Source organism: Stigmatopora argus, chromosome 4 (genome assembly GCF_051989625.1).
Source record: "Stigmatopora argus isolate UIUO_Sarg chromosome 4, RoL_Sarg_1.0, whole genome shotgun sequence".
NCBI classification, from domain to species: domain Eukaryota; kingdom Metazoa; phylum Chordata; class Actinopteri; order Syngnathiformes; family Syngnathidae; genus Stigmatopora; species Stigmatopora argus.
The window spans coordinates 9,047,848-9,074,223 of NC_135390.1; the positions used below are offsets into that span (position 1 = coordinate 9,047,848).

General features: G+C 40.2%; 1 protein-coding gene across 5 annotated transcripts in view; it reads right to left on the minus strand.

Moving 5' to 3' along the window:
• Positions 1-2,040: 2,040 nt before the first annotated feature.
• kif13a (kinesin family member 13A) overlaps positions 2,041-26,376 on the minus strand; it is a 40,849-nt gene continuing 16,513 nt past the window's right edge. For 2 of the 5 annotated variants that reach the window (XM_077598779.1, XM_077598777.1), the window contains exons 6-40: positions 26,119-26,299; positions 22,442-22,529; positions 21,371-21,505; positions 21,179-21,291; positions 20,681-20,792; positions 20,382-20,594; positions 20,195-20,305; positions 19,980-20,114; positions 18,951-19,081; positions 18,674-18,760; positions 18,419-18,594; positions 17,438-17,657; positions 15,963-16,125; positions 15,733-15,876; positions 15,506-15,655; positions 14,798-14,962; positions 13,952-14,125; positions 13,631-13,782; positions 13,432-13,564; positions 13,164-13,310; positions 12,561-12,593; positions 11,779-11,878; positions 11,052-11,178; positions 10,911-10,966; positions 10,083-10,207; positions 9,751-9,927; positions 9,554-9,646; positions 9,307-9,459; positions 7,411-7,488; positions 7,252-7,311; positions 6,538-6,619; positions 6,279-6,430; positions 5,698-5,844; positions 3,803-4,829; positions 2,041-2,775 (exon numbers count right to left, since the gene is read on the minus strand). In XM_077598779.1, coding sequence (XP_077454905.1) covers positions 2,642-2,775; positions 3,803-4,829; positions 5,698-5,844; positions 6,279-6,430; positions 6,538-6,619; positions 7,252-7,311; positions 7,411-7,488; positions 9,307-9,459; positions 9,554-9,646; positions 9,751-9,927; positions 10,083-10,207; positions 10,911-10,966; positions 11,052-11,178; positions 11,779-11,878; positions 12,561-12,593; positions 13,164-13,310; positions 13,432-13,564; positions 13,631-13,782; positions 13,952-14,125; positions 14,798-14,962; positions 15,506-15,655; positions 15,733-15,876; positions 15,963-16,125; positions 17,438-17,657; positions 18,419-18,594; positions 18,674-18,760; positions 18,951-19,081; positions 19,980-20,114; positions 20,195-20,305; positions 20,382-20,594; positions 20,681-20,792; positions 21,179-21,291; positions 21,371-21,505; positions 22,442-22,529; positions 26,119-26,299 — 5,474 coding nt within the window. In that variant the 3' untranslated portion in view covers positions 2,041-2,641. The remainder of the gene's footprint in view (positions 2,776-3,802; positions 4,830-5,697; positions 5,845-6,278; positions 6,431-6,537; positions 6,620-7,251; positions 7,312-7,410; positions 7,489-9,306; positions 9,460-9,553; positions 9,647-9,750; positions 9,928-10,082; positions 10,208-10,910; positions 10,967-11,051; positions 11,179-11,778; positions 11,879-12,560; positions 12,594-13,163; positions 13,311-13,431; positions 13,565-13,630; positions 13,783-13,951; positions 14,126-14,797; positions 14,963-15,505; positions 15,656-15,732; positions 15,877-15,962; positions 16,126-17,437; positions 17,658-18,418; positions 18,595-18,673; positions 18,761-18,950; positions 19,082-19,979; positions 20,115-20,194; positions 20,306-20,381; positions 20,595-20,680; positions 20,793-21,178; positions 21,292-21,370; positions 21,506-22,441; positions 22,530-26,118; positions 26,300-26,376) is intronic. The other 3 variants (XM_077598780.1, XM_077598781.1, XM_077598782.1) reach the window with 3 other exon arrangements.

Genomic DNA, 26,376 nt, shown 5'->3' on the forward strand with positions numbered 1-26,376 from the left:
CTTTCTGTATATGACAACTTAAATGATGTGGTGGACAAAAAATCTGCTATCCTGACCTAGGTGTGTCTTCAATGGTAGTACCTTAATAAACTCCCCTTCTATGATCACTTCTTTAGTGCCCTGTAGTTGGCTGGGTTAGGTCTAGCACCCCCACAATCCTCGTGAGGATAAGCGCTACGGAAAATCAATGAATGAATGATTATTTCTACTGGGGTAAACAAAATTTTGAATTCTGCCTCTGTAAGACGCTGTTGAGAGAAAAAAAACACAACACCTTTGAACTAGTTAGGTCAGAATAAATAATAAAATGTACATTTTAAGTCAGAACTTTCTACCATATGGGCAGGAGAAGGTGTGATAATGGACTACAAAAATATTACGCTATTTACTACTACTATGGCGTTTTCACGAAAAGCGTGGATGAACACTTGAAGACTTATTTATGATTACCGTATTTTCACGAATATAAGGCGCACTTAAAAGTCTTAAATTTCCTCCAAAATAGACAGGGCGCCTTATAATCCAGTGTGCTTTATATATGGAAAAAAAATAAAATGTGTCATTCATTGAGGGTGCGCCTTATAATGTGGTGCGCCTTATAGTCGTGAAAATACGGTATTTGCTTTGTTTGGTAAAAAATGAAAAACAACATTTTTCTTTTAAGCACTGCGGCAGGAAAACAACAAATGTTGGCCTTCAAGTGAACATTTTTGTAAATTAAAAGAATTACGTATAGGGAAAGGGGTGTTTAGAGGGCACCACAAAACTAATAGCCTCACCTAGAAAACGTCAGTCTTTCCCACTGTAGCTGCTTAATTGCCAAACCCTCCTTCTAAAACAAATGCATGGCAACAAATTGTAACTTTTAATTTTAATTGAAACACTTAACAAATTATACTGTCTGTATTTGGAAATGAAATACAAGCCTTTCATGAGACAGCAACGTCTGAACGTGAAAAAAAGTCAAAAACGTTCAAGCATTTCAACAGAAACGTCAACACAACTGGGTTGATTGTAAATGTTCTACCCTAGAACATTCTTGTACCAATGAAAACACTTTGTGATACGTTATAAATACAAATCTGTACATTATAATAGCGTGAATGCTATTACAAAAAGCACTTGTATTTACATCTCCGCAAAAGGGAGAGCAGCTGAAGGGAAATAGCTTCCATTTACAACTTGAACATATATACATTATATATATATATAGAAAGTTCACGTGTGTGCAGATCGCCACACGTTCGCACAGCACCACTTCACCCTCTCTGTAACGCGACACCCTCACCATACTGTCATCTGATCCTAAACAGGACATTGATGCATTATTGAGTACCTGCTAATAATGTAGTATTACGTATCAGTCAACATATAAATTTCACATGGACACACAACAAAAGTAGGGACAAAACTATGCACATCAGTCAAGCCAAATAAGGCTGGGTGCCATTCAGAAAGCCACTGCGCGTCAAAAGGATACACTTAAACCGTGTCACAGGTATACACAATTTTTTTAAGGTTATGTGTCCACCTTTATGGAAGCAGCGACTTAAGGCATCATTGCAACCAATTTCTGGACGAAGCCCATCAAACCCTCATATCCAAGTGCTGAACATAGTCTATAAAATCTTCAAACAGAGATGACATCGCACGACTTCACCGTTGAAAATCCGAGAACTGGCTCGATCAGTTCACGACGGACGACGGTCCTTGCCATCTCTGAGGGTCCTTTCCAGTGCAAGGGTTCAAACAGCATGATTCTCATGCTGGATAGGGATTGTTTGATCCACAGTGTTACAGTACTTCAACAGGATAATACAAGAGTCACAAAGTGAAGGCAATGCAGGTTTTTGCGTTGATCTTGAGGATACGTGGGATTATTCCGTAAAAAGATATGGCACTAAACGTTATACACATAAATGCTGTGCTCTGAAACTTAAAACTGGGCAAGCAAATTTCTGGTTATTGTATTACAGATGGAAGCTTTCCATGGGAAATAACAGAATTTAGCTACAGAGAAATTGAAGAGAAAAAAATGTTATGTATAAAGTTATACAAGAGCAACATTTTGGTTAGCACTGCCAGGTTGAGCCATTTTTTCAAAACCTTGTTAGATGATAAATAGAAAATCTAGTCATTAAAACATTAATTTACCTTATTTTACATTATTATGGTAGTTTTGATTCATTAGCCCAATTTGTCACAAAATATTCTCCAGGATGCTAAATGGAACTTCCCGTGGAAAGTTTCCACTTTGATTAACCTAACCTTAACAGCAGATATGAAACTCTTTGGTTGCCACTGACATACTATTAAAATAGAAATATCAAGGGTTATTGACAGTAGTACATTCTTAATCATATCCCAGATGAATCATTATATGAGCCTCAGGGGATTATTATGCTTATGAAACCATACAAAAATAGACTTTAAGAAAATTGAAGTGGCTAATATTTCCATATAGACTCTCAGTCGTTTGTTTCCCATAAAAAAAAGGATTACTCCGATATGGAAAATATGTGCATAATGAGCGTGTGCATATTCAGTGATTAGCTTTAATACAAAGTAAAAGCCTTAAATTTTTTCTAAAAAAGTCCTAGCCAAATAATTCAAGCAATGGCTCAGACCGTGTCTTTGTGTCTTATCTGATGAGGGTGGTTGGTTCTGTGTCCATGGAGGGCGGTCCTTTAGTCAGACGAGACGGCTTGACGAAAACGCCGTGGCCTGGGGGACATCGGAAGTACACTCTTCCCTGGACTGTACCGTTGTGCTTACCTATGAGAGTTTAAAAAATTACTAGTTTGGTCATTTTCAAAACACTGAAACTTCATGCAGGTCTTCATGCGCAAAGTATGATAATTAATATTAAATCATTGGTTGCTGTTGACAGCAAAAGACATTCAAGCATTTGAATTGGGAGTGCTGGCTGTCATCATTCACTGCCAGCCCTGTAAGTATATACATATACGTATATATACATATTTTTAGATCAATGTACCGTACTTTCCAGAAAAGTCTAGTTGGGCCTGTGACTTGAAAACAAGTGAGACCTTTGGAGTGAGAGAGTTTGGTAAACAGGTTATGTTGTGTTGTTTGGGGCATACTTATTTGAATAATTTATTGAGCTATATTGGCATGTGCCTATTTAGGCTGTTGTTCTTAATGTTATTGTTATTACTTAATAGTTTTGGTTTCATTTTATTTTGTTTTCATTTCTTATGGTGGTGTAACTAAGTCTGAAAACATGGTCATTTATCCTAGACCATGGCTGCCATCATTGGAAGTGACCTGCAGGGTTGGGGTTTTTTTGTAGCTCATTCATACTGTACAGTAATACCCTGACGTACGAGTGCCCCAACATAGAGATACGGGTAAAATTCCGAGCAAATATTTGCCTTGAGATACGAGACAATTTTTGAGATACGAGCATACGACCCAGCCAGGTGGCCGGGACGCGAGAGGCTGCTCTTTCTCACCGCATCTCTCCTGTAAAGATATCTACAAGCATTGGGCGGAGCGTTGCATTTTTTCCGTGTTTTTTTTTTTTTGCATTAGTCGGGGCAAAATTAAGGGAAAAGCAATGGGTCCAAAGCAAGCAGGTGCAATGGAGGGTAGTGTGAAGAAAAGCCGTATGTTGACAATCGATATTAAGCACGAAATAATCGAAAAACATGAGTGGTGTACGCGTGATGGAGCTGGCTCACCAATATGAGAGGAGCAAAAAAAGAGTGTCCTAGTGTGTAGGAATTATTTCAAAGAATACATCTATTACACTACTTTACAGTATTTAGAATGAACTCACCCACTGCCAGGTCCAGTTTCACACCAACCCAGATCCCCTTAGCGAACTCCACCCCTCCGACATAATGAACCATTCCTCGCCTTTTCCCCACCCACACCATCTCTCCGGGCGCCATCCAGTCGGGGAGCTGGGCGACGGGGGTGCTCTCATCCCCGCTGGAGTCGACCGAGGGCTCCGTGCTGCTGGGGTCGGGGCTGGGACAAGGGCTGCCGCGGGGCACGTCACCCTGCGCCGGCTCGCGGATTGGAGGGTCTCCTCCTCTGAGAGGGGATTTTGATAAAGATGTAACTGTGGCTAGTGACGCAGAAGTGATCACTGAGGTTAGCGTAGGGGTAACAGTGTTACTTGAAACAGGATTTTCATGTAAAGCAGCAAAAGCGTTGTCAGAATTGTTCATAACATTTGCATCATCAGCAGAGTCGCATGTTATTGTTGTGTTCGTCGTCTTCAGTTCTGTGGAATTCCCGAAACCCCCTTGCTCCCATCCCTCTGAAAAATGATCTGGACTCTCCTCTGCGATAGTGTTATCCGCCCCTTTAAAGTCAGTGAACTCCTGACTGCAACTGAGATTGCCGTTTTGAGGCCGAGGCCAAGTTCTCTGCTTGTCACAAGGAACACTGATAGGTAAGGAAGTCGGATGGGCGAGTGGCTGCTGGTCCTCATATCCAGTGGCGACGCCTTTAATTTGGGCGTATCCCCTTCCAGGGGGACATCCGAGGGTGTCTTGGGAATCTCTGGAGGTGCCGCTTAAATGATCTGAGCTCTCGCTGCAACTGAAAGGCAGGTCGGACAGCGTGGCGTTTGAGGCGCTGTGGGAAAAGTAACCACTAGTGCAGCTGCTGGCAGTTGGGCTCCGAGGCACTTCTCTCTTTTCTTTTATGTCGGTGCGGCTCTCCAGGGTGGCATTGTAGATGTCGAAGTTCGCAAAGTCCTCTGGGATGTATGCCTGGAAGCCCCCGCTACGCTCTTGAAGGCCTCGGTCTGGACCCAGAGTTCCGTTGGCTGCATTCTCCTCCTCGTCTGACTCCTGTTGTTAAATGCCATCAGACATTAGCTGTAGTAAGCCTAATATTTTATCAAAACATTCAACATCTGAAGAGGATCATGAGAATGGTATTTAGAGTGTGATCATGCAACATGAAAGAGTATGGCTTGTGTCGGTTTTGGTCTTTTTTAATTTTAATTTTATTTTTTTTACCAATTTAGATAACGTTTTCTTGCTCATTCCAAGGCTAGATTTAAACTGCTAGGTCAGATTTGGCCCAATTTAGATATCAGCAGGAAATAAATGCATACTATTGGTTATCCTTATATTGTAACCAGTGCTTGTGTGTATATGAAATGTTTTCTTTTCCTTCCTGGCTTGGTCGTAACAGAAACGAATTGGGAAGCACTACCTTAAATAACAGAGTATCAAGATGGTAAATATAAAATACCGCATTGTTTAGACTATAAGTTTTTTATCATATAGTTTTGACTGGGCCTCCGCCTAATCCTCAAGGACTTGTTTTTTTTTAGGTTTGTTAATTTTAGGCAAAACATACGGTAATCACTAAAAGCCATCAACATACATTAAAAGTTTACAGTCCTGGTGCCCCAATTGACCTGAATAATTTGGCAAAACAAAATGGACATCCAGCATTTATTTTCTATAGTCTATGACCTTATCAGTACTCTGGAATTTTTACTTTGAAATAAAGTTTTAAGAATGTAATTGATCATTGCTAACATAACCAATACTTTTTACTTGCGTAATCTTGAAATTGAGTTAAATAACATGTATCTTATGTTCCTCAGTTATGTGTCTGCCTTTTCAAAATCTAATTTGATCCTTCTTGCGGTACCATGATCATGAGATTTTGACTTGCGGGAAGAGCAGCAAGTGTAGCACTTACAGCACCGTCTGGCGGTGTGTGGCTGAGCTGCCTGCGGGTGGGAGTGGAGGTGGAAGGCTTGCAGTGGCCCTCGCTGCCTGCCCTAGGTCTGCGCCAGGGGCAGGGAGGGGGGAGCAGTGCAGGGCTGTCCACACATGAGCGCATGCTCTGCGGATGGGTCAGAACAACAGCACAGACTTCACGCACATACACGGACGAACACTATGCAGGCATGCATGGAGCCGGGCAGGTCAGTTACTTAGTTAGTGGCATGCCGTTCCATAAACTGCTTGCTGTGTAGCATGGTTAGTTATAATATCTGGAATTTATCATTTATAATTCTTAATGTGTTTGTTAAAAAAATGTGTGGGCAGTTTTAATGTGTATACTTTCATTTGAAACATTTTTTTTGCGTGTGAGTGTTAGGAAACAGTTGTAGACTACATGAGCGTACCATTAAATGTTGATTAAATGCAGGTTTCCCCTATATAAATATGTTTACTGTCGATAAGATCAGTGACACAAGCGTCTGTGCACAAGGGGAGGGAGGGATCACATTCATTGGGGTTGCAAGATAGAAAGGTAAAATTATTTGTTCTAACCTCTTGTCCGAGCAAAGGTCGGGTTTCTAGGACTTTCTTCACCTTTTTCTCCTCCATGACCGGCAGTAAGGACTTGAGAAACTTGGATGGTTGAGGGGAAAGAAGCTTGAAGGGACTGGAATTAAAGAAAGTAGGGCTCTCTGGAACTAACCCTGTGCGGAAATATAAAATACTCAGAGGAAGCCAGACCAAGCACAATTAAAAAGCGCAAACTCTACATTGGACAACCACATTTACTGTAGAATTCACTCGTTTCTACCTGGCACTTCCTTGTTTTTGACTGGTGTGCTGCAGAGAGAGCCATCCCGAGAATTGGAGCAGTCAACACGGTCACAGTGGTCCTAGAAATCAACATTCAAATCTTATTAACTTATTTAATTGGGTGAATGTCATTTCAGCTTAGCGTTTGGAACTGTGAATGTCACGTATGTAGACAAAAAGCCCGAAATGTCCGGTGGCGTTTCGGTATCAGCACCCGATATGGCTATTTGAATGTTGCATTTGGTCTAAAGATCAAATCCGGTTCAGTAATCACGTGCTTTCAGCACTATCGCGATTTTTGGCTATTCTAAATCAAATCGCTAGGGCAAACACGGCTGCTGTGCGGGACTAATACTTTTTTAGAATCTAATGACAATTACAGCATTGTGTAAATATTTGTAAAATGAAACTTTCTTGAGGTACCAGCAGGGACTACTTTAACAAAAAAAAAGGTTTGTCATTTACTATTTGCATAATTTTCGCAAAACATCTTGAGAAAAATGGCTCACAAATGAGAAAAAATCAGCATCGGGACATCCCTATCCTCCGGGGTTGAGTATTTATTTCTTCAGTGAAAAAAGGATAAAAACCCAGAACTTTGCACTGTTTCTAAAATTGCCACATGTGCATGCTACTTCTTAGTGTTGTGTATAGCTATTGGATACAAACTGCAGTCTCAAACTAAAGTGATCAACACTCTGTTAAAGCATACCTCGCATACTTTGTGGTCTTCATCCTCACAGTTACTCAAGTCTGTTTTACTGCAAGAAGACTGTAAAAGATGAAGATAAGTTATCCATAGCACACATTAAAATGATTATTTCCAGGTGATCCACATTGGGTAAAGGAGTGAGACTAATGTGGTCATTACATGCTGTACATTTGGTGTGCTGAGGCTTCTTCTGAGATGTCTTCCTTTAGTTGCAAGTGCCTCCTTCACTGTCACAGCCTGCAGGGAGAAAACAAGTTTGTACTTTCAAGTGATTATCAGGGCTGCCAACTACTCCGGAATTTCAGGAGTTTTTCAATCGATTCGGAATCGATTACATAGGTAACCTCTATCCTTTAACATTTACATTTTTGTTTTTGTTCATGAGGGAAGTAAGCATTATTAAGCCTAAACCACCAGTCTTTTGTTTTGAAACAAATCCTATCATTTCCGAGGTTGTTCTAAAGCAGGGGTCGGGAACCTTTTTGACAGAGAGAGCCATAAACAATTCCTATTTTCTAATGTTATTTTTTGAGAGCCATTCTCAGAATTGAAAAGTAAAAATACATGAAAATGTGTGATTCATTTTTTTGGTCATTTCACCACTTTTGAAGTACAAAAAGTCTCCAAATTCTCTTGACAGCATTGTTATGCTGCTAATAAATCAGTATCAATGATATCATGCATGCAGAAGAGTAATAAAAAACAAAATTATGATTAAAGTGGTGGTAGAGGTAGTGTCAACGCCACAGTGACGCTCTATTAGTGCACTCGGCACTCAGCTTTCTCACCAGTGATTTACCTATTTTACCTCACAAGTTAGTGGAGAGCCATATGCACCCATGGAAAGAGCCACATATGGCTCCCGAGCCATAGGTTCCCTACCCCTGTTCTAAAGCAAGGTTGTCAGACTCGGGTTGGTTCGCGGGCCGCTTTAACGTCAACTTGATTTCACGTGGGCCGGACCATTTTAGATATAATATTTAGATATTTTTTTTAATAAATGGATTAAAAGAACTGAATTAAAGGCCCTGAATATTCAGTTTTTTATAGATCTAAAACAATGTTTATTTTATCTTTTTAAATATATTTTTAGATTTTACAAAATGATTTTTGAACTAAAAACACAGAAAAAAATTGATTAAAAATTACAATTATTGATTTAAAAGGGGGAAAATCAGGAAATGTAATATACATCTATAGTCTTCATTTTAATTTGATCCTAAAACAGAAAGTCGGCACTCATGATTTACTTTCCCGGGCCACACAAAATGATGCGGCTGGCCAAATTTGGCCCCCGGGCCGCCACTTTGACACGTGTTCTAAAGGAAGTAGGAGTACTACACAGCATTGGTAAGTCTTATCAATATGCCTGCTTGGGTTAAGTGCAAAATGGATGGCAATTTGGATGCATCTTCTAATAAAACAGTTTGATTTAAATTGTCCTATGCTTATTTTTTGTACATTTTATATACATTTTGCATGAATCACATTCACTCTGGAAATATTCCGGAAATGGACAAGGGTACTCCTGAAATGGGGTTGATGGAGTTTGGCAACTATGGATTATATAGTGGGGACAGTGGTTGAAGGATGGGCAATTTATCATATTATCCAACAGATGGCCCTGTTGGAAAAAGTGTTGTAATTATGTTTTTGGGGGGAGATGTTACTGGTTGCGAACATTGTGATTTTATTATCGCATTTTCTTAGATATATCATTTTTTTTACTGTACTGTAGAGACAGGCATTTATGAATATCTTTTAATATGATTGATTTATCTAGAGCACACGTTACACATTACCTTAGCTAACAGCTGTCAAAAGAGAAAAGTCAGTTAAATAAGCATTTTTCATTGGGGGAAAAAAGCTACCTTCATAAAATCTGTGAATTTGTGCTTAAGTGTACACTGTGCTGCTCTTTAGATATAGTAATTGAAATAGAAAACTAAGGGTTGCGAGAATGGTCCAGAAGAGTGCAGTCGTAGAAACAGCTAAGAACTGATATTACCAGGGGGCTTGTATGATAATTCATGGGGTGCTGTGTCTCTACCATACCTGTCGCAGCCTCTCCAAGCTTAGGATGTTTTCCACCTGCAGAACTCCCCGAGTGTATTTCTCAATGTAGCTCTCGCCATCTTGATTCTCTTCACTGTCTGCACGAGCAGCCATGAGAGCCAACGTCTCTCTCTCCTCTGGCTCCTCTGAGGCCTGACATGGCAGATATGATGAGAAAAGATATGTAATTTATTAATGAAGACTTTGTTGTATGTAATTATTAGAACGAATAGAGAATTTATTGTACCTTTGGTATGTTGGAAACAATCTCATAGATTACACCACAGGAGTAAAGTGTGTTTTTCAGAGACATTCTCCTTTTGAGACTTTGTGTGAAACTCTGTAAAATATATACTTATTTTTTCCCTCAAAAGTTCTATCTCGTCCATTTATTAAATTCCATGCAGTACTAAAAATGAAAAATGTCATTCTTCCAGCACGAACCTGCTTGTTGTACACGTTTACGGCAACCCTCTTGCGGAGCACCAGCTCCATGGAAGCAGGGTGGCTGAGCTGCACTGTGGCTTTCAGGATCAAGTAGATGCGCTCGTGGGGAGATGTGACCCGGTTGAGATGGACGGAATCATGGATGGATGAGTCCCAGGAGCACACTGCTGTCACCTAGAATTATGGATTATGTATCATTTAAAACTTGAATCACTTGAAAAATTACACGAGATCAATAACAATTAGACACACATGGTATCTTCACAGAATTATCAGAACAATTCCTTCTTTGAACATAGTAGAGTTGTGAAAGCAGGTATTTTTTTCACCTCTTCCTCATAGTGCTTGATAATAGGGAGATAGAAGAATTGGCTTCCATGCTCTTTGGGTAGGATAGAGTTAACACCTGCAGCATGTGGGCCCGTCAACTGCTCATTCACTGTCAGATTATCAGCTGGTGGAACAAAGCATAGGTTAAACTCATGTTCTAAAACACAAAATCAATAAGGAAATTCCATCAAAGTAGACAAATACAAGAGTTGAATCAAAAAATCATCATCAATTTATTTCGCCATTAACTAATTTTGATCTGAATCTGATCCATCTGCCATTATTTTCTCTCTCTCTCTCTCTGTTTTCATGAGATTACACTGGTCTCAAACTTCTTTTAGTAATTTTATTTCTACGGAATTATTTATTTATATCTATGTATTATTTCTATATTTCATGTTTTGTTTCATAAATCTCTTGTTAGCTCACATAGTGTTAAGTGTAAACATGAATTCATATCTAAAGGCATGGTCCTTTTGTGGAGCATGGTAAGAAGCTCTGAGCATGCAAGTTCAACTTAATTCTTCTTCATGATGGAATCAAATGTCAAATCCATTTAAACTAGGAAGGACTGGAAGTGAACAGATCATTGCTTCCAAACCCTCCTAGTTCATATAGATATGATTTTGTCTATGTATGTCTATTGCTGTCAATAGTTGTTTTTAATATCAGTTTCCCTCTTTTGCTAACTACCTCAACACATGGGCTGGCAGTGAATGAGTCAGCTAATGATAACTTTTGAACGGGTGATCTCAACTGGTATGTCTTTTATTGGCTCATTTGCCTTCTTTTGTATTGGAACCTCATTTCAAAGATGTTTGATTTACCATTCAAATCCAGGAAGAGGACAGGGATATGAGCTTCCATTCCCATAGGTGGGGTCCTACAGGGTGATCCACGAGTTAGAAAAAGCATCCATTCTCGTCATTTTTAACACGACAATAGAAAATTGACTACACAATTGATACCAGTCAGCAGGAGCTCCAGGGATGCCACTTCCAGGTGCGGGTACAAGCACGGCATTTCTCTCCTCGGTCAGGCCGACCCATTGTTCCACGAGGCGGGCTTCACGCTCAACATCTTCTTCTGATTTTTCTGGATGGCAAGAACAGGTAATGCTCATAAACCAAAAGACTAAAAATATGAGAGTAAAGTGCCAAAAACATTCATCAGTCTACACCCTGCATGTTTTTGTGATGTGGGAGGAAACCGGAGTAACCAGAGAAAACCCACACATAACCCCAAGAACTGTGAGGCTAATGCGCTAACCACTCAGCTGCTGGGCAGCGGGACCACTTTAATACATGAAATATGATTTTTCATTTGCTGGTTGCATTATTTTTAATGGTATAAATTGTGGGTATTTGAAATGAAGATGGATTATATGGGCAAAACATCGTGAAAAAAATCGGATCAGATTGGAAGTTGAAAAAAATCAGCATCAGGCAGATTTCTCTAAGAGGGAAATTTGATAAGGGAACTACAGATGGATTTTTGCTGAATGTGGTCGATATGCAATGTCTTTGAAAAATTCTGTCAGCTCATTGTATGATGGATGTTCCATATTGTATCTATTTACAATTTTTAAAAAAAACTCTATGGTTTGGGAGGGTTCAGCACAGAGTAACAAAACCTCCACAAAGTTTGTTTTCATCAAACGGGGCTACATAGACTAAAAGGGTATTCTAAACTCACCGTGCCTGTTGATAATTTTCTTAATTTGTTCATCAAGGTATTCCCGTCGTTTTATTAAGGCCTCAGACCATCGATCTCTAATGCAACTGAGATCTTCCTCCTGCAAGTAGACATCAACCAGAATCAATGCAGGTGGGGACTTCATGTAGTTAGGGTTAACGTAGCAGGAAAAATGTACATCGCAAGGAGGCAATACATGTCCTTTAGATGCATTTGGAAGTAATCTTCCAAGAGGCAAAAAAAGACAGTTGGAAAAGACCTCCAACATCGAAGAGTTATACATGAATAAAATAAATAAATACTCAGGTGCAATTGTAAAACAATATTTCTGTATACAAGCATTTGGCCACACAAGTACATTTATTCAGTAGTATATTTCCACTTCAAAGTGAAAAGTAACCAAAAAGAAGAGCAACTGAAAAGTCAACCACGCCACATTTTAGACATGACTGCACATTCCTCATGCAAAGCAGTGTCAGCCATGCAACGCATACGTGTTTAGATAGCATGTATTGTTCTGACAGCAAAGAGTTGCATTAGTGTACATATGACTTGCAATGTCAGCACTGGGTGGAGCTGTGGTTTGCTTGTCAAAGAATGGTTGTAGTAATATGTTATTACAGCATTATGTGTATTTTGTTTAATAAAGCTGTTGTTTTTGGTTTTTAGTCGGGAGAGGCACAGCCCTCTTCCTCCTCCCTGCCAGGCCCTGAGGCAAGGGTCCTTGCTGCAAACATGTGATCCTTCATGCTGCGGGGTGCATTACAGCAGGATGAGGGTACCTGATAACTATCCATATCGTCTTGCACCTCTCTCTGGCAGGAGAGAACACACTCTGTCAGATGTGTGTGTATGTGTGGAAGGGACAGCTGTCAGCTAAGACGGTTTAGAGCTCATGAAACTTTAAATACAATCACAACGTCACCTTAAAATGATAACATAATCATTCTCATACCCTCTTGTAACTTAACTTGGACCCTTTGATGAGTCTATTCCATGAATTTGGTTCATAACTACGTTTTCAAGGAAATGTGTCTCTTAATGAGCTACCTACACAATGTTTTTTTTCCTCACAAAACAGATGAACACATTAATTACTAATGTTGAGTCAGCACATTATAGTGTTTTCCAACTCTCTAAATTGCTTAGTTATTGAGACCAGTGTTTTCCAACCACTGTGCCACAGCACAATTTTTCGGGGTTTATTTGATTCCTGCTGATGAAAAACATTATATTGTTAATATAGGTGACCATGTTTTAAATGAGAGGATTTTCGGATGTTCCTTGAGATTTTTTCAAGGCAAAAAGTGCAAAAAGCTTGGAAAATACTGATTTGGACAGGAACTCAGTGTTGTATTTGTGTCCAGGAGAAATGTTTTACAGACCTGGTAAGTGTCGAGGGGTCTCTGCAATTTGGACGAGCGCAGTGTTACACAGCCAATAGACACAGAGAGCATAGCCTCTACCAGTAGAGGCAGCGTGCCTGAGTTTTGGACTGGCTTCACGCTGACATGCAGCCTCCGAGAGTGACCCTGTTTGGACAGATCAGCCTCAATGTGGTGTTTCTGGCACTTATGTTTTCTAAAAATGTTTCTTTTTCAGTCTTTTTTATGTTATAACATCATTCACAATGTTTTCTTGTTTTTGTCAGACCTGCCGCAGTTGAAAGATTCCTCCTGTGGTGATGTCTTTTCCATGTTGCAGCTCCACAGCAGCATACTCTCCCTGTTCATTGAGCTCTTGGATGGAAACCCACAGCTCGATCCTGCGAGACACCTCACTCCACCTTTTATGGAAAGTGCCCTAAAGTTAAGGAAGTGTGTTTATCATTCAGCCTGAACATAACTTGTACCGGTCTCGGAGTGTCTGAGTCTTGGCTTCCAGTGCATCTAACTCCCACGGAGAACGTCCGTTTCCAGCACAGCAATGGCCCCATACTTCAATTGCCAATGCTCCATCTGATATGAACTCCAGAAAATCATCTGTGACATGTACAACATAGTCCTGAAAACAAAAACAAAAGATCAAGGCTTTAGTTGATGTCAGAAACAGAAATCGTGCCACTGTAGAGAGAACTGGACGACTTATGCCGAGGCCTCAACCCTGAGCACATAAATACAACCTTCTTAGTAGAGGTAAAAGGTAAAGAAAGACAAAAAGAAGTATTTCTCACCTTGCAGTGGTCAAACTGAACAGTGAATTGTGCATCTGGACTCCGGGGAGAAGGTCTGTCTGGGCTCACCATTGGCGGGGCCACGGTGGGATTGCCATGTTCCCAGAAGTTGTATTGACAGAAAACAAAGTTGGACATGTTAAGGGGCAGACCCGTTGCTTCTCTTATGCGAACCTGTGAAATGGAAAACACATGTATTAGGCAAAGCTATAACAGGGAAAAGCACAGGTGTCAAATTGGCGACCCGGAGACCAGATCCGGCCTGCTTTATTATTTAATGTGGCCCACAAAAGTAAATAATTTGCATTGACTTTATGTTCCTCATTAAAATAAAATAAACATATTTTGAGGGCTCCGGCGAGCGCATGGTTAGCACGTCTGCCTCACAGTTCTAAGATCAGGGGGTTCAATCACTGGTGGGTTCCGACCGTCCCTTGTAGAGTTTGCACGTTTTCATCGTGCCTTGCGTGGGTTTTCTCCCTGGGTTCTCGGGTTTCCTCCCACATCCAAAAAACATGAATGGAAGTCTGGTTGAAGACTCTAAATTGCCCCTAGGTATGATTGTGAGCATGATTGGTTGTTTGTCTACTACCATAATTGTAATGAATGAATAAATAAACATAAAAAATAAAAGGAATATTTCTGCATCCTTGTGGTTCTCAATTTCCATTCACATCTATGATTCCCAGCGTATTTGAAGGTTGCTGGTGACTCATATTTGGTAGCCAAAAACAGCCCACCTCAAAATGACCACTTGTGAATAAAAAATAATTAGAAATCTAACTACCAATCTAAGTTTTTTAGTCGTGACTCATGCGGTGCATTCTCAAAAGTTGTGTCTTTTACCCTGATAATGAGCCTCTTTGCCATGTGGACAATTTCTCCATTGGTGTCCATGACTTCATAGCAGCTACTCTCACTGGAGTTCTCAGAGGAGTCATCTCCACCGCAAAGGCGCTCAGGCATGGCACCGCTGACTCGCATCAGGTCCACGTGCAGCCTGCCTGCTAACTGTGCGCACAAAAAACACGATCAACCCATTGGCTTAAAAAAAAGGAAAAAAAACCAACGGATGTTTCCAGATGGTCGTTAATACATTTCTCATGGGATTTGTTTTTCTTGTTGTGGATGTTGCTTGGTATGTTTTGCTAAGTAGTGTAGTGTAAAATGGCCCTTGGCCAGGGGTAGGGAACCTGTGGGTCACGAGCCACATGTGGCTCTTTTGATGGGTCCATATGGCTCTCTGTAAACATGTAAGCGAAGATGTACCTCTAGCGCCACTGCAATCATATTTTTTCTTTCATTAGACTCCCTTGTGAATGCAACCTCAGTGATTAGCAACAGCGTAACAATGTTATTAAGATAATCCAGAGACTTTTTGTACTTGTTGAAATGACAAAAAAGAAAAAATCACACATTTACATGTATTTTGACTTTTGAATTCTGAGAATGGCTCTCAGGAAATAACATTTAAAAAGATGAATTGTTTCTGGGTCTCTCTGTCAAAAAGGTCCTGACCCCTGCCTTAGGCTAAGAACGCTGGACTATTCTTACCTCCCCCTGTTGGCTTATAATGGGAACTGCATATTGCAGTTTGACATCATGGAAAAGGCACTCCAGAAAAATGTTAGCCACTCCTATTAAGTTGTGGTTCTCTTGCGTCTCATAAAATGGGTCACAGTGTTTACCATTTGCCTTGGTGAACTGTAAATGCAGAGCAAAAAACACATACATTATTGAGGATTTTTGTTCCTCCTTCTTTAGTCTTTTCTGTCCCTTACCACTTCCTCAGAGCCCTCCTTCCAGTCCCTATAATTGTCTCTCATGTCCACCAGCTTGTTCTCCAACTTCTCAATGGTCCACACCTGCGTTCCCCTTCCCTTCCTGCGCACCTGGATGGCTGGCTCACTAACTATGGCACCACGCTGAACGGTGAAAAAAAACAACCTAGGTAAGTTTGAGTAGGTGAAACAGTTAGAATAAATGATTTGCAGCAGCTCAGTCGGCTGACCTTGCGGTTGGCGCTAAGGTTGGCTGCAGGGATCTGAAGCGTAACCTGATAGTCGGTCAGTTTGCTCATCTCCTCTGCCAAAAAGTTGGCCTCTCGCACCAGAGTGTTGGCTTTCAGGACCTGTTCCCTGAGCCGAGAAAGGCTCTGTCTGAATAGTTCATCCCTGATGCACAGAAAAAAAGGACACAGATCATTAATTCAGGGGAAAAAAAGAAAGGTTAACTGTCCGGTACTACTAAATGGAATACGAGGAGATATGTTTTTCTAACACAAGTAAAGATCAATCTGAATGGAAAACTTTCTCATTCTTGGATTTTTGTAAATCTCTTTATATTATGCCACTTTTTAATACTTCTCTCACTATTAAAAGCAAACCAACCGATCCAAATACATAGATATATCAGCTTTATTATTCTTAACTAGTCCACTGCCAAGTCATAGTATTCAGAGAGTGTTTGTTGTGAGAACAAAATGTATATTGAAAGTCATTTGAGCTAGGGCACACTTTTAGCATTGCAAATATCTGCCCTGTACCTTACTACCATAACAACACTGCTGTCGAGAGCTAATTTAATTATAAGAGCTTTGTGAATTATGAATATCATTGAATTTGTGGCATGATTGTTACTATGGTGACAAGTAGACTGCATACTCCTCGATCACAATTGTATAAGTACTTGTCGATTTTACTCAGAGGGACTGTGTTACAGTGAAGTACAGGAAGTCCTGGTAGCTGAATTTTCAGTTCACAGAAAGCACTGGTAACTATTTTGTCAGTCGTACAGGAAGTACTGGTAGTTATATTTTGAGTCATTGAGGAAAACATAGCAGTGGGAACCCAAGAGGAAGTTTTGCAAGTAGGATGCAAATTCTTGCAAGTGTTTCCCTGCTTTAAGGGGATGGAGAAATCTGACCATGGCATTACCATTGAGAAACAATAAAAGACAATAAAACCCCTACTGTATATTTGAAGTAACTTTCTAAAAAATCTGGTAAATGCCATTTAATACAAGTGGTTGTGCCTGAAAACTGCTGCGTGGATTGTCATTGTGACCTCAATGAGGCAAGAGCTGACCAAAACTAGCAAAAGTACAAGGACATTGAGAAACAAAATAACTCGGCTTGAAGACGAACTGAAAGTCAAATGCAGTAGAATGCTAAGTGGTGGTGAGATTTTATCTAGTGGTTTGACCTGACCAGAATCTTGAACTTGACCCTGAGCCTCAATCCACTGAAGCCTTTTCAGTAGCGTTTTTTTAGGAGCGGTGATCTTCACTTTATGAAGGAGCTGTAATTTTACATTACTCACTATCGTAAACACTGTCTTGGAGTATCTCACCTTAAATTTGGAACCTCATATTTACTAGCGCATGAGAAAAAACAGTGGAGAGGAAACCTCCTGTCTTAATTGAATCGGTAATAATTGATCAAAATAAATAGTGTACTGGCATATACAGTGTCAGTGTCCCACCAACCGTTCCTCTGTCCAAAGTCGCAACTTGCTGTGTGGTGTGTTTGTCTGGAACGTGAGGCGGTCACTGCTGCTGCGGTGGTGCTGTTGGGTTTTCTCAGGGGAAAGTTGTTGCCGAAGCGATTCGAGTTCCCGCTCGTACATCATCCTCTGCTCCTCCAGAGCTGTGCGCTTCTCCTCCAGGTACTGCTTCTCTAAAACCTGTACCACATTCTGCATGGGATCTAGTAAAACACGTGTAGGTGTGTTAGAATGTATACAATTATATATAATATTATATATAACGGGAATGGTGTTAGGATTAAACTACATCAATGTGTTTAAAAAAAAATCAAAAAGACTAAAATATAAAAGCATTTTGGCTGTGCAAAGGCCAAATGTGATTTAAGCTTCAGTGCTAGCCAAATAGTATTTTCGTGAAGTTTTATGGCCATTTTCATTCTGGGCTTGGTGGCAAAAATGTGTTCCACAAATTCCGCCACACAACGAATGGTAGCCAATTTTAACACAAGTAGATCACACAAATTTTTGGAACAGTGGCTACAAATAAATCCACGATTCATTAAAGACAAATTATTAAATTATACTGGCTCTCTATAAGAATACACTGTTTTTTGTGCAATGTTGCAGTTGCAGAAGAGATATCTTTCCAAAGTTGTCAAATGAACAATGTCAGCAATTCTGTTGTCTAGTGTTGTGTTTTGTGGCCTTTTTGAAACTGGTATTTCTATGATACGTTGCACCAGCAAACCTGTCATTTTGTGACTGCAAATCACTGGTAAGATAATACAGAAAACTCAATGTTGGCGTAAGCCGGAAGAAAAATATTTGACAGTTCTGGCCTTTAAAAAAATATGATAAGGTGTGAGTAGCTGTAACAAACGAGGGGGATTGGTAAAGGAGCTTTGGTCTCTGTTGGCTACAGAAATATACTGTAGACTGAGAGTTTTCACAGATCAGGCTGAGAGAAAATTCTCGAACTTACCGTTGTTTCCCAGTGTCTTCATTGTGACCTCCATCTGGGCAAACTCATAGCTGTAGTCCTGCTCTGAAGATGCCTCACTGGCGGTCTCCACATCCACCTCAATAAAGCTATCCCTGGGGGAAGCTCTCTCTAGCTCCTTCAAACGGTCCCGCCGCTTCCGTTTCGGCAAATTGATCCTGTGACAGTTGTTTTTATTATTTTTTAATTTCTAGCTGTGTAGCTTTATCACTCACATAAAGTCAATGCGTGGCACACCTGAAAAAGTGGTTGTTGCCCCATAAGATACGGTCTCCATGCCAGAGATGCACCAAAGAATCGATCATTGTTCCATTCACGCAGGTCCTATACAAAAGGATTTCAAGAGGGATTATTATTATCTGCATCCTTCCAACAGATACTGTTGGTTCCAACCATTCATTTGCGCTTAGAGGGGAAATAAGCTTGTGATATTAAAGCAGAGAGCCAAGATTCCACAGCAATGAGCTAATTGAAGACCCAGTATACAAACTAGTAATGTTTTACTGCAGCTCACCGGGCAGTCCCTACGGGCACCAAGGTGACATCACCGTCCGGGCACAGCTCCAGCACACAGTGCAGAGGCTGGATACCAATTCCAAACAGCTGGATGTCCTGAGAAGTGTCAGCACCGACATGAGTGCGCTCCTACACACAGATGGATGATATATTAGGCAGACAATGATGGCAGATCTGACAGGAATTATATCCTTATCTACACGTTTGGCCTGATTTGTTGTGACAAAATGGGGAAACTAAAGAGTGCATGAAAAGTGAAATAAAACGGAGGCAAAATCAGGCCAGTGTGTGTGGATTGCGAGGGGAGGCAGTGCTCTTTCTGCGTGAGTGGGCACTGTTAGGCAAACATCTCCTTTTTCAAAGGATGTCCAAGCCTGTACAAACTAACCCTTTTCATATTACTGTGGTCATTCCACACTGAAACGGCAGGCCCGGCCTGCAGAACCCAGACAAAGGCCTGTTGTTCTGTATGCTGCGCATGTCGCTTCCTCACCGCCTACACGTCTGTGTTGCAGGTTGGTTCTTTTTTGTCAGTCGCACAGGACCATACAAATGTCTGCTTTGCTGACAATACCCTAAATACACCGAGAAGAGGATTCCATGATTTTTTTAAGTGCTTCTGACTTTGGCACCTGCTGTTGGAAAAAAATGACTTCAACTGTTAACTGAACTGATGTACAAATGGTCTTCCATTTATTTCTTAATGTATAATAAAATAAAATATATTTCTTAAAATGTATTTAGTGTCATTCCTTTATTACATGAAAAACAAATAACTAAAATATTAAAGAGTAAATGTTTAAATGCCTATAAAATTAAATAAGAAAATGTTTACTTTTACTCTTTTCTCCCTTTATTTTGTTATTATGTAAAAAAGTATAAAAGAATATTAACAGTTTTTCCTTTTTAATTAAAACACTAAAGATTAAAAGATAAAAACAAATATTCAATGTCACTTCGCTGTTTTTTTCTTTTTAAAAAAGGGGAGACTTAAATACGACTTACAACCACATAGTTAAATGATTACCTTTAAATAGTAAACAAGCAGCTCATTTAAGGCAGGATCGGCATTCAGATTGACGAGGAAGCACTTGTCTTCACCCACTTTAATCCCAGATGTTTCTAGAGAGATGCCCATGCTCTCCAGCTGCTTCTGTCGCTCCTGTAAACATGATATTAATTCATCCAAAAATCCTAGCAGGTTTAGTCAATGAATAATTATGAGATGGCATTTTTACACACTGTGGCAATCTCCTCAGTCTTCTTTAGCTTCTCCTCCCAAGTGACAGTCATTTCCATAATGAGTTTCTCTGATTCATGCAGCTTTTCCTTAAGCTCAGGAGCCTTCAAAGACTAGAGAGTAAATAAAAATGACATAAGTGACATGGCAGAGAGGAAATGAAGGCAGTGTATTATGTAGAAACCTTACCTCAGCTTGAGACAGCTGAACTTTAAGCTTCTCCACCTCCTCTCTGAGTTCTCGGATGATGCGAGCGTTCGGATCTTCGTTCACAACAGCGTGGTTGACAATCCTCTTGGCTCGATCGGCGTAACGCAGAGTGGAAAGAGTTTCTTCGTAGTTGTCAGCTGCAGGACTCACTGTGGCTATCATGGCGGTCTTGCTGTTTCCACCGAGATTGTCCTAAAGAGAACAAATGTCAATGCGTATTGGCCGTCTTATGAATGTGTTAACAAATAGCACAAGGCAGCTTTGAATTAGCAACAAACCTTGAGAAGCCAGGTCAGGACTGAGTCTCTATAAGGCACAAACTTAGCCTTTCCCTTTCCTGCAGACTGATCAGCCAGTGCAGAAATCACACAACCTAGTGTGGTCAGAGACCTACAGAAAACCACAAAGTTCCATTTGTGTCCAGTCAATTTAGCGCTTCTCCACAAGCTCGCTACACAACAGCTGTATTGATCATTCTGTATTGATTTGTTATGCCAGCATTTTACCTATTTTTGGCTAATGCTGTTCAATACTAAAGCCAAACACAAGAAACCTCAATGTTTAACTCAAAAATACTCATATTAATTTTCACACTGATTCTAAACAGGGTGAGCTGGAATCCATACTAGTTATCTTCTGTGAGAAATAAAATATGCAGTTAACAACATTGTTCTTACAATATTTGTTGAAAAATAGTCCTTTATGTCTATGTATGAGACATTTTTATATTTCATCTCATTGCTTTTAAATCCTGCAGAATGTCCAAATATACCCACTTGTTTATGTTGCTGCCTTCTTTAAGTCGTTCCCCTGCAGCCCCCGTCTTGGAAACTCGTTCGCTTCCTGCCAGGTCGACTAGACTCATTTTGCTCACCTTCTCCCCAGAATTCTGATCACGAATCCAATCTAATGTTAGTTCAAACATTTCCCAACGCTTCGTGGCAGAATTAGAGTTAAAAAAGACTCACCCCAGATTGTAGATCATAGAGCGTTTGTGTGACAATAATACTGAAGACGCCATGAGATCGGCTGCTCTCCTCATTCATGTTGGTGGCGGCTACAGTGCGAGATTTGTTTCCCTCTGACATAAGCACCTCAATGTCCTAAAGTAAAGATAAATGAAAAAGAGAAGGCGGTCCCGTCAAAGGTTTGATCTCAGGTGGTTCCTCAGTGTGTGGAGTTTGCATGTTCCTCCTGGGCCTGCATGGGTTTTCTCCAGGTGCTCCGTTTTCCTCCCACATCCCAAAAACATGCAGGGTAGGCTAGTTGAACAGTCTAAATTGCTCCTAGGTATGAATGTGAGCGTGCATGGTTGTCCTTTGTCTCATTATGCCCTGCGATTGATTGACTTGCCACCGATTCAGGGTGTCCCCCGCATGGCGGCCAAAGTTAACTGGGATAAACTCCAGCACCCCCCATGACCCTCGGTTCGATAAATGAAAGAATGCAAAAGATAAATGATATCTCGATCTGGATCGATGTAGTCTTTCACTCTTACCAGCCACAAGAGGCATTTTTTTAAACATTTCGCAATTCATATTCTATCTTCTAGTTGAATGATATTGGAGCGATACTGGCAACATAAAGCTATTTTGTACGTTTTACAAAGTGTGAGTCAGATTTCGGTGGATTAAAGGAAAAATGCAGAAGCGGATCATTTTGAGGCTGCCAATTCACATGCAGTTCAACTGGTTCATGACAGGGAGAGAAATCGCGGACTGGGAAATCCTGCGCCTTAATATTAAGCAAAAGACCGCACAGAAAAAGGGTGGGGATTTTTCAACTTAATTAAGAGAAGCCTCGCCAATGCTTGGCATATGTCCACCCAAAACCACCAAGTGCATTCCACATTCATAGAATATGTCATTAGGCGCACATGAGAATTCAAACCACACTGTAAAACCCAGTGCTATTTGGATAAGAAAAAAAAAAAAGTTTAATGCTACAAATTTTTTCCAGCCATTTGTGAAATTGGGCAGTTTTGGTCAGGGGTAGCATGCAAAGGCACAAGAGTGTCAAGAAGATGAAAGACATACAACCTCAAAGTTGGTTACAGCCAGTTGAGACAAACCATCCACGTATGGACCCAGGACTTTGTGTTCACGAACCTTTAGAGACTGTCGGCTCCTAAAAAAACAAAGTTGCAGAAAGGGAAGAATAGTTCTAGTTAGTAAAAAGACTGTTAATGGCTCTATGGAGTACATTTAATTTCAAGTTTTTCAATATGGAGTCTTAACACCATAACTTTTAGCGCAAGCATATCATTAGACTGAAGAATGGGAAATTGACGTTTTAATTTTGTATATTGTATGGAATGCGTGCCTATAAATCAAGTGTGGAATTTCACAACCAAGTATAAATTGTTAGTGATTTGCCATTGTGTAAAAAATGTGATTCTGGGCAAATGCTTAAATGTCGCACTATAATTGGAAAATTGGTGATGATTGATATATTGTTTTAAAAAGGACACTGCGTGGGTTTTTTCCGGGTACTCGGGTATTGCTCCCACATCCCAAAAACATGCAGACTAGGATGGTTGAACATTCTAAATTATCCCTAGGTAGGCAAGTGTGAATGATTGTCCATTTCCTTGTGCCCTGCGATGGGCTGGCCACCAATTCAGGCTGTCCCCCACCTGGTGCACCCATATTTAGCTGGGATAGGGTCCAGGACCCCCCATGACAAATTATGTTTTGATTGATTGATTTACTTGATAAGGGACAGCACATATTAATGAACATATTTATATTCATGTTAATGAACATATATATGTAAATATATAAGATTGTAGCCCCCGGCTAATTTCCATCTTTAGTCCCTTTACGTATTTCAAACACGAGTTTAAATTGAACCGTTTGACAATTGCCCGGGAAAAATTTTAAGAACAGGAAATATTTCGGAATGTGTGTCCCTGTGGAATTACATAACAACATCCAGGAGAGTTCCAAGTTAAAAATGATGTGAACATCTATTTTTGTGGTCGACATAGTCAAATCACTGTATTTTCCAAGCCCTATTGTTCACGCACATGTTTATTTTTGGCAAGTAGCCAGTTGTTTACATTGTAGTAATGCCCTCCATGAAAAAGAGTGGGTTGTTAAAAGTAGAAGTTTGGTGTCCTGTGATTCTTTATTCCTGGTGTATTTCAACAGACTCCTACAAATAATTTATCAACACACCAGAGAACGGTTGTAAAAGTAAATAAACACGTTTTGCTGAAAAAGGATGGGAAAAAATCCGAAAGGATCCAGGATGTCATCTGGATACAATAAAAATAATAACACCACAAAAAAATACAACAAAACTTGATATTATGAGATATTACAGAGATATAGGTGTCTGAACTATGAGAATATATAGTATTTCCCATGTTGAATAGAAATTGATGCCAGATGCTCAGTCTGGAGTTTATGCAGAATGGACATGCTTTAACATTTAGGGCCAGACTTTAAAAACACATTTTTTATCTTGACTGACAAGATTGGAAGAAATTTTGGAAGGCCTTGGAGAATATATCCTTGAAATCCTCTACAAATACAGGTTGATATATCAGAATCTGTAAGCAGGCGGAGACCAAAAAAGGGTAAAAAGATGAACAGTTTAAAAATCTGAGTGAAGTTTGGGCTTCCCTGGTGGAGGTGAACTTGGTTGAGGGAGAAGATGAGTGAATGATTTTTTTCTGGGGTACTTTTTTCCACTATGAATATAATACAGAGATAAATCTAGTGAAGATACAATTGAGAATTGAGATTTTTTTCGTGAGAGGAATCTTAAAAAAATATACGAACGGTGAATGGACGATGGATTTTCACGTCCAAATTATTACCGACAATTACAAGTTAAACCATAGTACTGGTCAAGGCACAAAAACATTGTTTCCCAGCAAAAAAAGCCATATCAAGTTTCCTGCTACCTCCACTTTTTCCTGATTGGCTCGGTCAAAAGACGGCTGTGAAGTGGTTAAACACTGGACTTTGTCAAAACAGTACAATGGTACCTCGACATACGAGCATTTCGAGATACGAGTAAAATTTTGAGCAAATAATTATCTCTAGATACGAGAAAAATTTCGAGATACGAGAAAGCCAGGTGGCCAAGACATGAGAGGCTGTTTATCATTGTAGCGCACTGTCTTTTTTGCCGCATCTCTTTCATGTATAAGAGATATCTACGAGCACTGGGCAGAGGGTTGCATTTTTTTCAGTGTTTTTTTTCCGTCACTCAGCGCGAATGCCGGAGCGATCGCTAATACGAGGAGTATAGTATATTACTTCTCGTTGGCTGCTCATAAGAACATCCGGGGCACTGGCTCTCTCCCCCACAACTCCTCGTGTAATATCTCTGGTCGCAACTACCCCTTTGTAATGTCTCTGCGTGGAGCGTTGCATTTTTTCAGTGTTCATTTCAATGGGAAACGTTTGTTCGAGTTACAAGAATATCGACATACGAGCTCAGTCCCGGAATGAATTAAGCTCGTATCTCGAGGTACCACTGTACTGTACAATAAATGAACGAAGCTGGCGGGACTGTCTTGCTTTCAAGGCAAATCGTATGAGGTAAAGATTAATTAGCTATTGCCCAATGGGTATTCACTTTGTTTCCTTGAACTCATAAACGACTCAATTCTGTTTGCCAGAATACTATATATGGTTGAAATAATGATTTTCCCATCAGACATTAATACATACTTCCCTCTCAAGTGCCTCATTGCTTTTCAGTTTATAACGAGACCCCCCATCAATACAGTGACTTAATACTCAGTATAATCCGTTTCGCCTGTCTGTAAGTTGTTAAGGAGAAATCCAATAAGCTCAGTAAGATAAGTCACCCTATTGAACTCAGTGGATACACCTACTCAGGTTAACAGTTACCAGGTTTCCTCTTTCCATTCTACTCATGCTAAACACACACAAGGTAACCGGCCAAAGTCAGTCAGGTTTGGCCGTCCCAAAGTGATTGATTAGGAACACTTCCGTTGCATTTTCGACTATTCCAAAAGACCATTCTTTCAGTGTAAATGAAAAAGATTTTGATCCTTTTAGAACTGTATATTAACAGTTTTTCCTGAACTCTGAGCTAAATATGATATACAGTATGTAGACAGACATAAACAATTTCATTTTGTTATATTTATAAATTTTTAGTGTGCTTTCTCTGGAAAAGTGGGGCAGTATATGAAACGATGTTTTAAACGCAGACACGTCGTCTAAATTACATCCCATTTAAAAAAATAGAAAAAAAAAAAATAACTTTACGCAAGCATTAACTTTACTTTTTGAAGATGAAGTAGAAAACACTGGCACTTGTTACAATCTCCCGTTTAAAAAAGTACAATACCATTCAAACACTTGAAATTTTGGGAAAGTCCATGCGTCTATCCTGAATAGAGACACCATGGGAGCAGCCTAAAGACTGTCATTGTAAAAAGTAACCCAATCAACTGTGGGAAGTGGCCGCGTCTTCCTACTTGGCTCCACCATTGCTCTGAGTCACGCAGAGTCACAAACAGCCAAAGTGGGAGCAGGCAGCGAGGTCACCACTCAAATTGGAGTCAGACTGAACCAGGAAAAATGACACACCAATTTCTGCAAGCAGCTGTGTGTGTGTCACCGCAAGTCTAAAGCCTTCGCTCATTGGCTTCACGCAGCAGATTTAGGTCACGTGTGTCTACGATGGAAAAAAAAGAAGCAATATACTACCCATCCAACTCACTCACCCTTTGGGATCCAGGAGGTCGCGGACTTTCTCATTGTAGATTTCCATGTAGGACACTTCCACTTTAAAAGTGTGGCCTTCGTTTTCCTCCTTGTGGACTCGTTCGAACAGAGAGCAGCAAAGTCGAGGGATCAAACCAGGCTGTTCCCCGTTGCCCATCATGGAAAATGATTTGCCCGAACCTACCAAGACAACAGAAATGCTTTCAAATCTGACTAGGTTAGGACTTGGCAATGGGGTCAGATTTTTACAAGGCAAG